The 17,797-nt window shown below is 38.0% G+C and overlaps 1 protein-coding gene across 2 annotated transcripts in view; it reads left to right on the top strand.

The window, feature by feature from the left end:
- The window catches only part of AHRR (aryl-hydrocarbon receptor repressor), a 90,298-nt gene that overhangs the window by 60,212 nt on the left and 12,289 nt on the right, over nt 1-17,797 (top strand). For both annotated transcript variants that reach the window (XM_025147282.3, NM_001201387.2), the window contains exons 5-8: nt 12,876-12,965; nt 14,117-14,243; nt 15,725-15,858; nt 16,803-16,999. In XM_025147282.3, coding sequence (XP_025003050.1) covers nt 12,876-12,965; nt 14,117-14,243; nt 15,725-15,858; nt 16,803-16,999 — 548 coding nt within the window. The remainder of the gene's footprint in view (nt 1-12,875; nt 12,966-14,116; nt 14,244-15,724; nt 15,859-16,802; nt 17,000-17,797) is intronic.

Genomic DNA, 17,797 nt, shown 5'->3' with positions numbered 1-17,797 from the left:
GCAGAAAAAGACAAATTATTGACAGTTTGTACATTAGAAGGACCTGGGGGTCCAGATGGATGACAAACTTAACAGCAGGACAAGGGGGAACGGTTTTAAGTTGAAAGAGGGAAGATTTAGGTTGGATGTTAGGGGGAAGTTCTTCACCAGGAGAGTGGTGAGGTGCTGGAACGGGCTGCCCAGAAAGGCTGTGGATGCCCCGTCCCTGGAGGTGTTCAAGGCCAGGTTGGATGGGGCCCTGGGCAACTTGGTCTAGTAAATGGGGAGGTTGGTGGCCCTGCCCAGCAGGGGGGTTGGAGATTCATGATCCTTGAGGTCCCTTTCAACCCAGGCCATTCTGTGATTCTGTGTGATTCTGTGATTAACTAACAAAATCTCTATGACAAATGGAGTTTTCATGTTCTGTTTGTATGATTTTGTTTCATCATTTGGCAGATGAATTTTGCTGACTTGAGTTGCAATTAACACCTCTAGTGGGGGCAAATGAGGTGTCTTGCTTTGTAACCAGCACCATTTGTGCTTCCAATGGGCTGTTGGTGCAAAACAGAAAACATAGTCAGGTGTAGAGCTGCAGTCTTGACCAAAACCAATGAAAGCCAGTTGGTGTTTTTATCTAAGTAAAGGATTCAGGATTTAATGCAATGGAAGCCTATTATTTAACAATCTGTAGTTACATCAGAAGTGGCTGCAAATAGTAAGATTTCTGGGAGTTACTTTGGAGAGGTGTGTGTATTCATTTGGCACAGAAAGGTATTTCCAGGTGGCCTCTACTGACAGTTTGAACTGGAGTTCAAGTTTCATTCCAAGGGAGTTGGAAAATGATACATTAGAAAACATCCTATTGGTGCTGTTCTTCACCCTGCTTAAGGAAATAACATGGGAAACCTTTTCCCACTTGGTTTCCTGTAATTTTTTTAAACTTGTTAGTGTAATTCCACTTCCTCCTTGCAAACTGATTTATGTAATCAGGACTTGATAAAACTATGCTCTTGAAAAAGGTACACTAGGTTGAATTTCAGTCTGAGAGCAAAAGATGTTACTCTTCCTGTTATTTTTTAATTTAAACTTGAAAAGGAAGATTGGGAGTCAGACAAAAGTGCACGGCTGTTACACGGGGCTGTGACCAAGGCACAGACTTCAGAAGTCGGAAGCTGGTAGAGAGAAACTTTTTGATTTATTCTGCTCTTGAATTCCTTTTCAGCTTTCAACCGCACTCTCTTTCTTACCGCAGTCCTTCTAAAATAAAGCTGTTAGGTTATGATACGCGGCTTCACCTTTTAATTTGCAGGCTTAAAATGCAGCCACCAAAATAGGAAGTTCTCACAAAGCGCTCTTGGTCTTGGTGCATTTTCTTTCTCGGTTAATAAGTTTTACAAGTTACCCAAATAACCCTTTTGCTTTTCTTTGTTTTCAAACATGAACCTTCTCCCAGTAATTCAGATGACATGATTTAAGCTGACATTAGTCTCTTGGGATGATTAGCAGAGAATATATCCATAAAAAAAAGAGCCATAAATGGGGTCAGGAGTAACTTGCCATCTTTATCGCATGCGTACATTCACTTTCTGCTTGGCAGGCACAGGCAGAACACAAAGGAACGTTTCAGAGTTCTCGGGCCCTCTTTTTTTTTTTCTTTCTTTCTTTCTTTTTTTTTTTTCTTTACCAATGGGCATATTTCTAAAATCCAGACTTGAAATTTGGCATGGGAACAACATTCTGCAAAAAATACCCTTTCTGTTGCCCTTTAGACAAACAATTAATGTTCTCACTTATTTCTTCCCCCCCCCCCCCCTCAAACAAGCCTGGACTGAAAAGCCTGTGACTTCTGAATACCGTTAGATCTCTACTCCAGTTCTTAGTGTTACTGTTACTACTGCAGCAGTCACTATAGCACTATAGTGTTTAGGGTGCTGAAATACAGGCTGCAGCATTGTTCAGCTTGACAGACTGCTGGAACGGAAGAAAAAGATGTGAACCCTTCCCTTCAGATTTACAGTCTAAATGTGAGAGATGACAGATGCTTTCCAATGGACAGCAGGACAACAATGAAGCAGAACTGTAACCGTAATAGCCAGGCATCATTGTGTACAAGCAGCTTGGACTGCAAAAGTCCTCACTTTTGAAAGAGTGTTGAGGAATAATTTGAAGGAGAAAGCATCTTTGCAGATGCTTGTGTGGAACCTTTTAGCAACAGAGGAGACAGTGCTGGTTTTCAATTCTTGCCCATGCATGAGAGAGAGCAACATATTGAAATGATGACGCTTATCATCTCACTTCTCCAACATGGAATGGAGGATTACAGACCTTGAGGTAGTAAGCTGTGAGCTGATCTCAAAATCAGGTCAAGCAAACGATATTTAATGTGATAGAGAAGGAGGAGGCAGCAGCCAGCACAGGTATGCAGAAGGGAAGGCAGCATTGTGTCAGTTTGCATTGGCATCAGAAGAGTCAACTTCCATGTGTCAAGGCAGAGCAAACATGCTGCAGTGTTTCAGATGTGGTAAGAGAAATTGTATCTGTACTGGTGAGCAGAGAAGCTGTCCATCAGCTTTGGACATAGACCAGATGTGAATCCGGATTTAAGATCCCTTACTTCTGTCTCCAAGCTGCTCGTCACACCAAACTCCACCCAAGCTCACTTTTCACAACCACTTCCTCTGTTTCTGCTCAGGCAATTTTGGTGCCTCTGGAGGCAGTCCCACAGCCACGTGACTTCCTTCACAACAAAACATATTCTCTTGATTGAACTCAATTAAGTTTTTTTTTCTCTCTCTGACTCCAGAACTAATCATTGGCAACTGTTCTTACCAATCAGTGGGTTCAATGTCTGTATGCAAGCACTGTGTCATGTCCATGTGCTGGGATTTAGTCTATTGCTAGAAGTGGACTACTCACATCCAGGTAGCTAAGGAAGTCATAACACAATGTTGTGTCCTTACACGTTTCTTTATGAGTGTTTGCTTTTGGGGGAGTGTCCATTTTCTGAAGATGGCAAAGACATGTATTGTTTAAGAAAAGAAAACAAGAAATGAAAACCACCTTCAATAGCTCTTGCATTCATAACTTATATTTTCACAATTTTACGTTGTTTAGCTGGTCTTGAACTAGAAAAAAATATAAACCAGTAGCCTAATCTGTCTTTGCAGCTGACACTTGCTTCCAGTCTACTCCTCATTCTCAAGTCAGAGAAGGTAATGAGCTTCAGCCTAGATATCTTCCCAGGAAGGTGAAATTACAACCAAGAAAGCAGAGCTAGGCAAGAATGTGTGTTGTCTTAAGAATTTTTTGCAAATTTGATGTATTTTTTGTGTGTGTCTGGTTGTGTAGTTTTCAAAAGAAACAAATAGATGCTATTTGTTTTGTCTATTATCAATTTGTAAATTGATATGGTACCAAGGATATGGTACTGATAAGGATAAAGGAGGGCAAAGAATGACCCTTCAGATAGTCCTGTTGCCTTCATAGGAACTTCATGAGAAGTGGCCATCTGTCTGATTTTAGCTGTCCTTAACATTTTATGAGTAGAAAAAAGAAAAAAAACCAATATTTTTGGTATGTTGTTATAATTCAGGTTCTTCCAGAAATTCCTAGATGCAAAAGCTGATGATGCCCAGCAAAGAGACATTTTCTCCAATGCACTTCACACCCTCCTCCCAATACTACAAAGTCCTCAGGATTCTCCAGTAACTGAGACTGGGCTTTTTTTCAACAGTGAGAAAACCAATGTCTACTCAGACTAAACCAGAGAGTCACAGACCTGCGTGAGGTCTTCACCTAGTCTAAAATTCAACTTAAGATTTGCACTTGTTACTGCTGCCTAGAGGAGCTGTCTCTTGTAATTTTCCATCTCCACCGTATTGCAGATGATCATAGCAGAATCAGTGTCTGCTGCCAGTGGAGGACCACTTACATTTATACGGGGTTTTTTACAGGTTACAAAACATGTGTAAGGTGATAACTAGAGCAACTAGACACTTCCCAAAGACAAATTATGAAACATCACTCTCCCTTAAAAACTTCGCTGACTTGAAATGGTGCTTTAAAAAGCTACTTCAGCATCTATTTCTGAAGAGAATGTGAAGTACAGGTTGTTTTGCCTTTTTTTTTTTTTTTTTCCCTTTCAAAAGTATTTCTGAATTGGAAAATGTAATAAATAGTGCTAAATGCACAGAAAAGTTATACTCTGAAATTAGGACATTGCATTCAGTGTTCAGTGCATTGGCGTCAGCATCGTCTCTTTTAGGTTTTTGATTTCTTGCAGTAGGAGTTATCTCCTCTTCGTGCTAGTTAACAACTTGCAAGTGTGAATAAAAGTCAGCTGTGGATGGAATATTATGATGGCTTCTTCTCTTCAAGACTTGATAGAGTTACATATAAATAACACTGAAAAAAATTCCAGACATTTAGTACTTACATATGTCTAATTGTCCAATATGTTGGATAAATATTACTCAAGACTCTTTTCAGTAAGTTATTTCTGTGGAAGATAATGGGTAATCTTACTACATTTGTTATTGCAAAGGCTACCTAACTAAATTTGTTATTAGAAGTGCAGAGTAGTGAGCAATCAATGCTTCATTTTGAGTCTTCTCAAATAGAATTAATCAGACTGGCATTTTCTATATTGAAATTGTTGAAGAGAAGACTGAAAAGCCCAGTGCAGCTGCAGGACTTAGAAAGAATGATGGGCTGAACTTGCACTGAAGATATGATATTGCCCCATCTTTACTTCCATCTGTGAATAGAACATCTGGTTTTGAGAAAATGGAACAAGAAACTGCATAAATCACTATAAAGACTGTTACTATTTCCAAGCGTAGTCCAGGGCACATTGTTTATGAAAGAGCATTGACAGTAGGGTTCCATTACTGGTAAAGCACAGTTTTAAATTCAACATCCATGATTCATGGGGAGGCTAAAGAAAACGATAGCAAGATTATGTCAAACTTCAGTACCCTTTCATGATAATTGCTTACGTAAACGACACATTACTTGCCCAGGTACTTGTTAGCATATCTACTAATCAGGGTAAATATTTGTATGTATTAATAAACAAAATATTTCTGCTGACAAATCTGGAATTCGTACTTAGGAGTATTCTTCTCCTTTAGATCCCCATATGTAGTCCCATTACTTGTACAATCTCAGGTGGTATTCACATACTTCATATACTTGCTTCTCATTTGAAATCCTCATTGTTAATGCAAAGAAATGAATTGGTGTTGTTTACAGTTAGGCATGAAAAATTGATCAAACTTTGCCATCAATAGTAAGCACTGTTGGTGCTTCTAAACAAATATGCCAAATCTGTAACAAATCTGTACTGAAGTACTTCATGTCACCCTTCAATTCACTTTTTCAGAGAAAACTTTCCCTAATCTGTATTTAAACTACTGCTTCTTAGTGTTGCTCAACTCTAGAAGCCTGTAGCACAACTTACATTCTAACGTCCAGTGATTAGTTCTTGTGAAACCAATTGGATTCAGTTGGTTTGTATCTCTTTCTAAGGAGCACCCTATCAACTTTTTGCAAATACAAAATCAAATGATGCCTCAGTTCAGCCTGCATATAGCTCTTGTTTCTCAATACTGTCTTTGGCAGAGTGGCTTGTTGTGAGGCCCTGTGCTCAGCAGAGGCCAGCAGTTTATGCCTATAGGAACAAAGGGAGTCTCTACCCCAAGGACTTGACACAGGCTTAACAAGCTTTGTTGCAAAAGCTTAGCTTGGAAATAAAGAACAAAGAAAGAAAAGCTACATTTGAATTTCTACATCATGTAATCAAAACAACTTTAAAGGCAAAGTTGTTTTTGGTTGTGTGCAATACTTATTACGCATCGAGCATATCAAAAACATTATCACCATGGTTTAAAGTGCGTTTACATGTGTGCACACATTACAGTCTCACTCTCCAGAGAACTACTATGTTTTTTTTGAAAGTTTATAGCTCACAATTACCAGAGCCCAATGACTTACATTTTCCTAACTGATTTCCAGCAGGCCAGTTTTGTCTGCTGCCTTCTGACAAGCCACAGCATTCCAGCTCCCTCTTTAGACTGAAGGCACTGTTGTAAACAAGTATCTCCAAGGTTGATCTAATTCTTTGGTGGAAGTGACATGATAGTGAAAAATGGCATAACGAGAAGTTATACTGAGTGAATCATTTGCCTGTGCATTTGGATGTGCATTTGGATGGCAGAGCTAGCCCACCCAACAGTAAACATGAGGTCCAGGCTCAAGGGCTTATGTGAACGATCTTTGAAACCTCGGCTGAGCTCTGCTTTGAGCAGTGCAGCACTAGATGTTGAATTTCCATTCTGTCTTTAAGGAGCCTGAAATGATATCCAGGCTCAAGGAGGTAGGAAGGAATGTGAATGTGGTTTTATGTGGGAAGACAAGAAGAATGAAAGGAGTATAATTGATCGTATGTGTGTATTTCTTCATATTGGAAAAGAAACGTTTATGCTGCAGATTCACTCTTGAATATTTTCACTTGGTTCCACTGTCATGCACGCATCTGCCTATGAAAACCAGTCAGACCCAGCAGCCCCTCTGAAAGCCTTCCCATATAAACCCAGAGCTGTAGGCTTCAGCTTGTAGGATCTGTTTCCTCCCTTGGCTCCAAGGATGGAAATTTATATTCTGTTCTGTTTCGTTAGCCTGAAAACTAACCAGTACATGCAAGTCTTTGATCAAAACTGAATGCTAAAAACAATTCTGCCACTCCCGCTTTGCATTGACTAGTGCTTAGTCACCCAAATGCTCCTTTTGAAGTTGCTTTGTAGATACAAAGAAATACATAAGCATCCCAAGGGCTAGAAGATACTGTACATACCGAGCAAAGGCCATCTTCTGATGCCATTAGATACAGTATTTCTGAATAGTCTTTTATGCTGGGTTTTATTGCAGAAGTCTGTAAGCGTTCCCTTCTCTTTGGTTTATGAAGAGAAGCTTAGGGATTCTTTTGCGATTTTTAGAAGAGTAATAGTGCATCCTAGAGACACCAGTGGAAAGAAATACCGATTCGTTAAACAATACGGCTAAAGACACATTAACTGTCTGCATTTTCCTCCTAACGCTCGTAAGACTTCAGCGTGAAAGACAAGGGTGAGTATATCATTTCCAGAGTTTTTAAATAGCTCCTTATTTAGATCATCAGAAAATGGCCCCATCCTGCATAGGACACAAAACCCAGCAACACACTATTAAATGAAACCGTTCCAGATAAACTGCAAGCCAACTGACCCTGGAAATTTAGTACCCAAGTTGCGTGACTTGAAAATCTGTTCAAAGCAAGGCATGGCTGCAGGCCTTGACTGTTGTACTTTAGTAACCATAGCAACACGGTCTCTGGAGACCGAATGCTAGTGAGTTTTCCTTTATTTCAAGGAAGAGTAATAAGAGAAATGTGGCTTGGAACTTCTTCTTCTTCTTCTTTTTTTTCTTTTCTTATTTTTACTATGCCACGACCTTGACCAAAATATCTTTGAAGTATTTACTGGCTGATTTTCTGCTGTGGGACCAGAAAAAAATATCAGGATATATAAAGGCTGTTGCCAAAGGAAGTCCTATCTTCCTCAAAATATTTGCCTTCATTCCCAAGGAGAACCTCTTTACTAATAATGTTCCTAAAACTTCTTAATGGAAGGAACTGATAACTTTCATCTCACAGCTACCGAGGGCAGCAGAATAATGTTGTACTTTCTTTGAACTGACAGATTCATTGTTTTTTGTTTCAGTAGCAGGTGCGGCTTTTCGTGAGTGCATAATTGGATGTACATGTTTTTCAAAAGAACACAGGCCTCTGTCTGGTGCCAAGCTCTCTTTTTTTTTTTTCCTCCCCTTGGAAAAAAAAGAGTGATTTCATTTTTAAGTACAATGTAGAAAATTCATGTAAGTGTTTTTAAAAAGCCAAATACAAACAAACAAATGTTCACAATGCATATTTAAGTCTGTCTCACATGTTTCAGCTATTATCCTGGATTAGAAATTCCATCTGTCATTGGATCCATATGGTTTACCAAATGGCAGTTTACAGCCATGCCTTTTTGCAGATTGGAAGTTGGTTTCTGTTGCAGGAGTTCCACTGCCCACACTAATATCTTTGTGTGTGCGTGCATGCTTATGTTCGAGCACACAAATATATGCAAATGGCTACCAATTATAGTAGGATGCAAGTGAACCTTATTAATTAAAACACACCAGTTGCACGCAATGAAAATAACATTGAAATGGAGCTAGGGAGATAAGTTCTTTTCTCCCCTAAAATCCATGAGCCCTACTTTAGGTTTCCCATTATTTATGCTCAAAGGAATAAACAAAGGTGGGGAGAGCCGCTCTTGATTTCTCTGTGCTGTCCTGTCTGTGTTTTGGGCAGGCAGATTCTCTTCACAGGGCATTAAGAAGCACTTCAGTAGGCAGATTCTGGCTGCCTGTCCAGGTCATTGCATATTAGGCAGAGTGAACAGTGTGAGGCTGGTCCGAGTCCTCTTTCCATCCCTTTTCCTCCTCCCGGGTTATTGATAAGTCAGGTAGATATCTGCTGTGTTTTTAACACAGCACCCCAGTGCAGTCTCCCATGCAGTAGGAATGAGGAAAGGCTATTGCCAAGGCCCAGAACTTCAGTTCAGAAACTGAGAATGTTTAAATCATGAACAGAGCTGTGAGTTTCATTGTCCTGTTAATTATGAGACCTCATAACTTACACCCCAAAAGCTATGAATAGTTTCTGTTCATTATCATAGGTTGAAGCTATGTCTTGCAGTCACTTCAACAAACCATCAGCATTCTGTCCAGAATAACGCAAAATCTCCATGTGTTGTTCCTGAAAGGGCTTGAGTATGAACTTCTATATGATGCCTAAGAGATTTCTTTGAGAGATCAGAACAGATCTTTTCCTACTAATTTGCAATCATTACGACCCACGTCTGGGTAGACCTGCACTAGCAAATGCCCTCCTCCTTTTCCACAGCTACAGCCAGTAGGTGAGAAAAGTATAAATCTCAGCCCAATTCTCATTCTATTCCAGTCTGTCTGTGCTACAGATGCCAGATTTCACACTGAACAGCACTTCAAGGTAATATTAAGAAAACATTTGGAGTTGTGGTTAACTCATTGGAAATGAAGTTCTACTCCATGTCCAGCTTTTTTTTTTTTTTTTTTTTTTGGTCGAAGCAGCAGGTTTCCCAGCTGAAATGAGGTTTAGGCACATGGAATTTGTGTTAATCCTCAATAGCTTCATGTGGCTTCATAAAAGTTGTTGTTGCACCAGAGTGGGTTATGCTTTTCCTGCCTGCAAGGCAGAGCATCTGATGTCTGTGTTTGGGCCATGAAAACCAGAAGCCAGGAGATGCGTAGTTGAGAGATCTTAACTGAGAAAAACACATCAGCATTTTGAGAAGCAAAACAAAAACAAGGAGGGGAAAACCTATGACTTTCTTAATTTACATCCCTCCTCAAATCCATACTCATTTCTGACTTAACCTTGATACATGGCTCCTTGAACCTTTCTTCCACTTCTTTTCTTTTACTCCTTCCCATCCTCTCTTAATACCTCTCCAGATGCAGTTCCCACTCCATTGTTGTGAACCCTTAGAATTATATGATCCCATTTCCCGTTCGCATATTTACAAACCTGGTCCAGCCTAATTCTGGCTTCATGAAAGAAAGACTTGTGAAAAGAATAACCTGCCCACATTCCACTGGAGGGAAATAAGTTTTACATTTTAAAGCAACTCTCTTAGGGTACATGTGCATATGTTCTACGTGTTCTTAATTTCTAGCTGTGCAGGCTAAACTGGAGGTCTTTGGGAAAGCGCATGGTAACAACTACAGGCATCTGCACAAAGGAGGTCCCTTAATTGTCCTATGGTTATCTTTATGGAAATTTTTAGTCTGCCCAAATTAAAAGGCCTGCCAGATGTTCAAAATGTAATAAAATTCCTAACATCACATCACTGATGGTTTCATTGCTGTGAAGATGAGTCCAAAGAGACAAGATGCCAAAAATGCTTTCTTGTCTCCACTTGATATTGGAAATGGGTATGACAGATACCGTCTTTGGAGGCTTCTCTCAGTACACTGAAAGGCACAGATGTGAATATGTAGAAATCTTGGCATACTGTCTTCTGTTTGGTGAGGTCCTGGGATGAATTTGGACATTTTTTTTTAAAGCAGAAAATAGCACCAACCCAGCAAGGGCTTGTGGTTGGAGAGTAGACTCGGATAACTTGTGAATCCACTAGCCAAAGATATCGCTTATTCTGAAAGGGATCTAGATTGATGGAGCAGTCCTGGAGATGAGCACGATTTGCCCTTGGCTGTTCTTACAGCTGACTCATACTTGACATCCATTTGATCAAAAGAGATGCTGTTACTGCTTTTTCCAAACGTAGGTAAGCCATTTCAGTCTCACTGCTAGCTTTTTCCAGTTACCATTTCATAGCTTTTTCAAGGCCCAGAGCTCCTGGCCACATGTGGCCCCACTGGGCCAAGTTTCCAAAGGTGCTCCACATTTATGGCTGGGGTCAAATCTTCTGAGGAGGTCAGCCTATTGTATGCTGAACTCTTGAAATTCTGCCCACCATTGTCACAGTGGAAACAGGCTTTAAGCAGTCTTGGAAATCTGGTCCTTATTTAGGAACTCAAAAGAGAACCAAACTCTGAAAAAAACATGTCAGTGTATCTAGTAACTGAGAAGTTGAAAATTTGCTCCCATCATGCTTCAGGCTTCTGGATTAAGATACACATCACAGCAACTGTAAATTGAGAGAAAAGTGAAGTGAGGATAATAAAAACAGAGCAGTACTTCATCAGCAGCTGTTTGAACTGCAGTCTCAAAAGACCTGAAAACCATCACAGGATAGGATCGCCTCATCTGCCTTGGAATGTGAACCTGCTGGAATCGAGATATGTCAGTGAATCTTTATCAAGGGAGGAGAAGCAAAATTAGTCAGACTGCAGGCAACGTGATGATTGTTAATGTTCATGTCATGTATTTCATTTAATTCTTACTTTTAATTTCAATTTTTTTCTTGTTGCTTTCCTTACATCACTGAATTCATTACTTTAGCATTTTTCTAGACTAAATATTGTTCTCTGTATTTGTTGCCTGATTTTAATAATGATTGCATTTTTTTGCAGTTTTTCTATGTTTGTGTTTTTACAAAAGCTTAAGAAAATCACCATACCTCAAAATGCACATCAAATCGTAGAGCCACAAATACAAGAACACATGTGTTTAATTTTCTTGTTGGAAATCATTACATTATCTGTATATTTCAATTCATCATGGAAAGGAATGTCTTAAATAAAACAAAAACAAACCATAAAGAAGTATTTGACAGATGTTATTAAACTTTTACTCATGTGAATTAATGTCAATTTCAAATTCAAAACAGATAATAATATTGTAATGTAGTATTGTAGTTACATTGCAGTTAGCCCCCCTAACTTTTGTAAAAAGCATGTTCCAAGTTGTTATTTATTATTTCATTTTAGGGAAATCTTTCTGCAGAGGTATGGAAACTAGAGCAATGTTTGTAAGGAACCAAACATTTTCCTAGTTCCTTGTATTCATTATACTAAGAACAGCAGTTTGATCAATAAGTATCTTATTAGGCAGTCAGTAGCAATTTTAGTACAAGACACTGGATTAGAACTTTGTCATACTATCAGACTTATAAAAAGATAAGGCATATTTCAAGCAAAAAATATATGAAATTCAAAACATTTCTACCATAAATCCAAGCAACTTTACCAAAAAAAAAAACAAAAAAGAGAGAGAGAGGAGCTATGCTAATGCTGTATTTATTTGCTTTTTTTGTTTGGCATTTAAAAGGTAATATTCTGTAAGTTTATAATCACAAAAGTCCAAAATCTGATTCTATTTAACTGAGCAACAATTCAGATAGATAGAATCTTGAAAACTGATGTCACGTGATAAAAACTTGAAAATGTGAGTCAACATATAGCACACAACTGTTAAACGTTTGATTAAAGTACCTTACTTTACTAAATTCACACAAAATCCCCATGTGCCTACAGAAAATGCGGTGTCCAACTTCTTTACAGAGTGATTTTTTTCATATCTATTTCCTATTGAAAAGGTAAAGGGGAAAGAACTTTTCACTTCCCCTTCCTGTGAGACAGCTAGAGGGTGTAAAACAGCAGCAGAAAGCAGCAGGCTCAACGAAACAAAATGAGATAGAGCATTCTTCACTTTGAAGTTTTTCTACTTTAAGCTAAGCTGTGGACCTCTGTTGCAACAGCTTGGGAGTATTAAAAAAGTTGATGGTTTCATGGTTTCAAAATGCAGTTGAACAAAGTCATTGAGATTTATTAAAATAGTAAGGGCTGTGAAGGGAATATTCAAAGGTTATTTCAGAAATTATTGAAGACAAGGGAAGCACTTAAATTGTGGGTGGCAGGAAGACTGCTCTAGGAAGCAGTTGCACTCTTTTGCTACTGGAGTCAGGATGCTAGGATTGGGTAGATTTTGGCACAGCCTCGTCTGGCCATGTGTTTCAGGCAAAACATATACGAAGCTATGAAATTGAAAACATTTCCACCATCTATATCCCTGAAATTTTACTCTGAATTGAAACAACAAACAAACAAGCAAAACCAACACCAAAACCAAACAAAACCAAAACAAACAACAACAAAAAACAACAGCAAAAACATGCTACATTTATGCTATTATTTTTCTTTTGCACTTAAGAAGAAATATTCTATAGTTTTACAATCACAAAGACTGTATGTTCATGCTTGTTCATATTTGAAATCCAAAGGAGACTAAACTAGAATGTTATTTAAATTATTACACTCATTTTTCTCTTTATTTTCTGATGATCGTTACTTCATTTTCCTTTCTTTAGTCACTGAATGGTTTTGCATTGGTGGTGAGTGCAGATGGAATGATATTTTATGCATCATCAACGATTGTGGACTACCTAGGGTTTCATCAGGTAACTATATAACTATTTTAGCAAATATTTAGAATGCTTAATATAACAGTTTTTCTAATGACTTTCCTGCAGTCGTTCCTGCTAACTGGCTTTCTAATCACCCTATTCTTCTACTGCTGATTAGATATACAGTATTGCTATTTTACTCTGTCATTTTAGACTTTTTTTTTTGATCAGAGAGTTGAAGATGAATTCTTTGTCATGTCATAGGAGGCAGTTTCCTTTTGTAAAGCTTATGTTGACAGAAACAGGATTTACTAGGAAAATCGAATTCATCCTTTTGTATAAGGTGCTGCTGTTCTAGACTGGTTGCTTGCACAGAGTAAATATAATCATGGAGTTGGAAAGGCCCTCTGGAGTTTGTCTGCCCCAGCCTCCTGCTCAGAGCTGGTCCAGTTGGATCAGGTTGCTCCAGGACTCATCTAGTCAAGTTTTGAGATCCTGCAGCCTCTCTGTTCTACCCTTACTGCAATTTTTTTTCACTTTTATCAAGCCTCAGTTTCTTTTCCTGGAGAACCCAAAATTAGAGAGGATTTTGTCATTGTTGAACTTCCTGAGGTTCCTGCCAGCCCATTTTTACAGCCTGTCAAGGTCTGTCCAGCTCTCCCTGATTGGTACCCTTAGCAGGCCTTTTGAGGCTGTGCTGTATCCCATCACCCATTTGTCAAGAAATTAAACATTGCTGGACCGAGCATCAATCCCCGGGGGACACTACTAGTTGGCTGCCAGTTGGACTTTTATGATTCACATTTGCAATACGCTATTAAAAATAATCTTCTGAGGATATTAAGTCAAAAAGCAGATGTGAAAAACAGGGGCCTCTGAAGTAACTTTCCTCAGTGAGTCTGCTTTCAAAATTTCCTACATCAGTCATTATTTTTCGGAAGATATCAACCCAAATCCTTTACTGTGAAGATGATGAGGCTGCGCAGAGAAGCAGTGGATGCCCCATACATGGAGGTGTTTGAGTCTAGGCTGGATGGGACTTTAGGCAGCCTGGTCCTGTAGAAGGCGTCACTGCCCATAGCAGAGAGGTTGGAATTAGGTAGTGTTTAAAGTCCTTTCTGACCCCAAGTATTCTATGATTCTAAATACAAGGGTCTGCCCCATTAAACCTGCAGATTAAATGTTGCTCGTTGTAATTGTTTCAGACTGATGTAATGCACCAAAACATATACGATTACATTCATGTTGATGATCGCCAGGATTTCTGTAGACAACTGCACTGGGCCATGAATCCACCTCAGATGTCTGGACAGCAACTACAGACAGAAACAGGTAGGACTATATAGAGTTTATTGGAAATGTACACATCAGTGTACAATTAGAACTGCCCTCCACCTATTCCCTGTTCCTTTTCAAGTTAGATTCTTCACTGCAAAGCAGCATAGTGGCCATTTCTAGTGTTAATATACCCAAAATGATGTTTCTCCCTGATTCTGGATTTTTCATGCTAGCGTGCACATGTTGAGGCTAGAATGTTGATATTTTCTTTATTTTTCTCTGACTAATGTCCTTATGAATATTCTTATCCAGACAGAACAAACAGCATCAGTGTTCATCCTACCAGTCTTTTCTTCATACTAATCAGGGCATGAGTATTTCTCTCAATAGCAAGAAAAGATAAACAACATGCAAAGTTCTGTGCAGTACCACAGTGACTACATGACCTTCTGCCATTTGTTTTCTCATGTAAACTTATATAAATCAGAATCTTTAAAAGAACAAGCAGATTTGGCAATACATTTTTTCCTCTGAGGCTGTATTTGCCTAGAATGAGAAGTGGACATGTATTCTCAAGGTTTCTCCTACATGATGTGTAAACCAGAAATCGCAAGTACAGAAAATGGGGTTGAAATTGTTAACTTTATGAATGGATCCCAGTGAAATGTATGCATTTCACCAGAAGATAAGGAAATATTTTTTTCAGATGAATGGGGAGATACTTGGAAGAAGTCCTTCAGCAACTATTATGAAGCCTCTCTTTAGGAACAGAGCCATGTACTTCGTACTTCGTAGAATTCCAAAGTTGGACAGAGTATATTTTGCAGGAAACTTACAGATCACAAGAACTTTGCAAGATGTTATAGGCAGTATGCAGAAAACAAATTGAACAATGTGATGAGTATTTCAAACTATAAAAGTTCTAAACATTTGTATTATTTTATTTTATTTTTGTCCTGAGTATACACAGTGGAGAATCTTAATTCCTGAGTGCGTTCTTCTGTACAAATACTTGTGTGTGTCTTTTGGGAAATAAATGTTTCAAAAGCTATGCACCTGTAGTCCAAAAATGGCAAATGCTTCATTAAAAATCAAGGAGGCAACAGCTGAACGTTAGCTAATCAGCCACTGTTCATTTGTTTTATTTTTGTTTTTGTTTTTCTTGCATTAGCATTTTTTTTCCTGATTTTGTTCCTTTTTCTAATGTGCATTCTCCAGTCTCTGATATTAAAATCTGTAACATCTGTTACCCTACTCTGCATCATTAAAACCCAGAAGAATTCAGGAAGTAAAGCAAAGTTTTTGAAGAGACTCACCTGAATCCCATTGTGAAGCCCTTCTTTTTTCTTTTAGTAGAGCATCTCCAGATATGCCTATACATGATGCAGTTAATATTCACCCCTCTATAAAGTAATGTTTAGCAATTTCAAATATTCACCCCTCTATAAAGTAATGTTTAGCAATTTCCTTTTCAAGAAGGTACAGAACATCTTCATTCTTTCCTAGTGTGATCTGATGTATATTGTTGTTGACAGGAGAAGAATATATTCTCAGTAAATTGTTTAAAGCACAAGAGAATGACAGCACAACAACAGATTATTCTTCCTTCTTAACTCGTTGTTTCATCTGTCGAGTTCGCTGCTTATTGGACAGTACTTCTGGCTTCCTTGTAAGTATAATTTTACTTAGACAACGCTAGTCACGATGCACCAGATTTAAATTACTTCAGATGAAAAATACTGGAACGTGCATAGATAGCTTGCAGCCATGGATAGAATTTGCTTTTCACTTGTTGTATTCTAACAAGAAACAACTGAAGACATTTATTATTATGTATAAAAAACAATGGAAGAGAAGGCTGTAATATTTCAAATTGAAAGAACCGATAAATGTTTATGTTTTAAGCTCTCTTGGACAATATCTGCCCAGCACAAGGGTGGCAAAACTAAGTTCCAGCCGTTAGCATTTATTCATGAAGTGTTACTTCAAAGGAACAGGAATAAAACTGATTCCTTTCTCACTTCCGCAAAGGATGCTTTAATAATAAAAACAAAATTAAAAAGTCTTTTGCATATTTAATATTCTTGTTAAGAGTGGCTTATTACTAGAAATTACTTCCTTGTTTGCTTAGTAAAGACAAATCTTGTTTTCTCTTCTAACAAAGACAGATGTGCAAAGAAAATGAGGAATAGTGAGAGATAGAAAAATGCAACCTCTGTCTCAGATGCTCATTTGCAGGAAGACTGTGGGTCTGAACAGAGCCTGGAAAAAATAGAGATCCAGGCATGCAGGAAATGGCTGTTTGCACCATCAAAAGCTGCCACTCTTGGAGAACAGAACATAATGCAGAACTTCTGCTTTAAGCACACTGGAGATGAAAAGACTCAAATGTCACATTTTACTCTCTATAGAGTAAAATTTACTCACCATGCCTCTAAAATTACACCATTTAAACTTTAAGAAGATATTACAATTTTCTTTGTTTTTTTTTTCTCCGTTTCAAAACTGGTTTTGTTGTTACTTAATCAAAAGGTGGCATAGCTCTTATTAGCATTCTTTAAATGTTTATACATGAAATGCTTACGATAATTCTGTTGTGTTTTTGTATAACAGACAATGCAGTTTCAAGGCAAACTAAAGTTTCTTTTTGGACAAAGGAAGAAGTCCTCATCAGGAGCAGTATTACCACCTCAACTGTCCTTATTCTGCATAGTGGTACCACTTCTACTCCCTTCTGTGACGGAGATGAAGATGAAAAGCCTGCTTGTGAAAGCAAAACACAAAGCTGATGATGCAGCAGTGAATACAAAGTATCTTCAAATTAATCGTATAGCATTTAGTAAAATATACCGTGAGCTTCCAGTTTATTAAATGTACAAGTGGTGCTAAATAACTCTCTATATTACCTCTTTCTCAGAAAGTAAATATGCATAATTTATCCAGATTCCCCTCCCTAATCTTTGGAAGTTATCAAAGAAATATTTCATTCTACTAGCTATAAAAGTAGAAAACTGGGCAGTGATTAAGGATTTGACCAAAAAGAAAAAAGAAAAAAGAAAAAAAAGATGTGCTTCATATATTTCCTATCTTATTTGTATTATTATTTTATTTATATTTTTTTAAAAAACAACATTTCAGTATTTCATTTGATTCAGGTTTAAAGCATGCTGTCCAAGGATGGTCGGGAAATGTATATAGCTATTTCTTTCTTGCTGAAGGAAAAAGTTTGGAAAGGATTGTTACAGAATTTACAAAGTCTGATATATATTTCAAACTAAAGATTGGAAGAAAACCATTAAAATCACATGATTGTTGCAGATCGAAGTCATGGTAATCTTTAAGTGTATTGCTCGTGAGTAAGTACCTTGAACGACAGGCAGAGCAGAATGTACACAACGTTTGTCTCAATTCAAGCTAGAACTTACTATTCCAGATATAGTAAGCCATGAACAGAATACTCCTAAACATACCTATTCCTTTTAATTGGATGCAGAATTCCAGTCATACTCCAGTTTGAGCAACTGTATGATGAAACATAGATGATTATTTAGCGTTGGTTATTATATATTTAAAGCATCAATCTTTGAGAATGGTCAACAGCTTGAAAA

The sequence above is a fragment of the Gallus gallus genome, chromosome 2 (assembly GCF_016699485.2).
Source record: "Gallus gallus isolate bGalGal1 chromosome 2, bGalGal1.mat.broiler.GRCg7b, whole genome shotgun sequence".
Taxonomy (NCBI): domain Eukaryota; kingdom Metazoa; phylum Chordata; class Aves; order Galliformes; family Phasianidae; genus Gallus; species Gallus gallus.
This window is presented reverse-complemented; position numbering and strand designations above follow the sequence as displayed.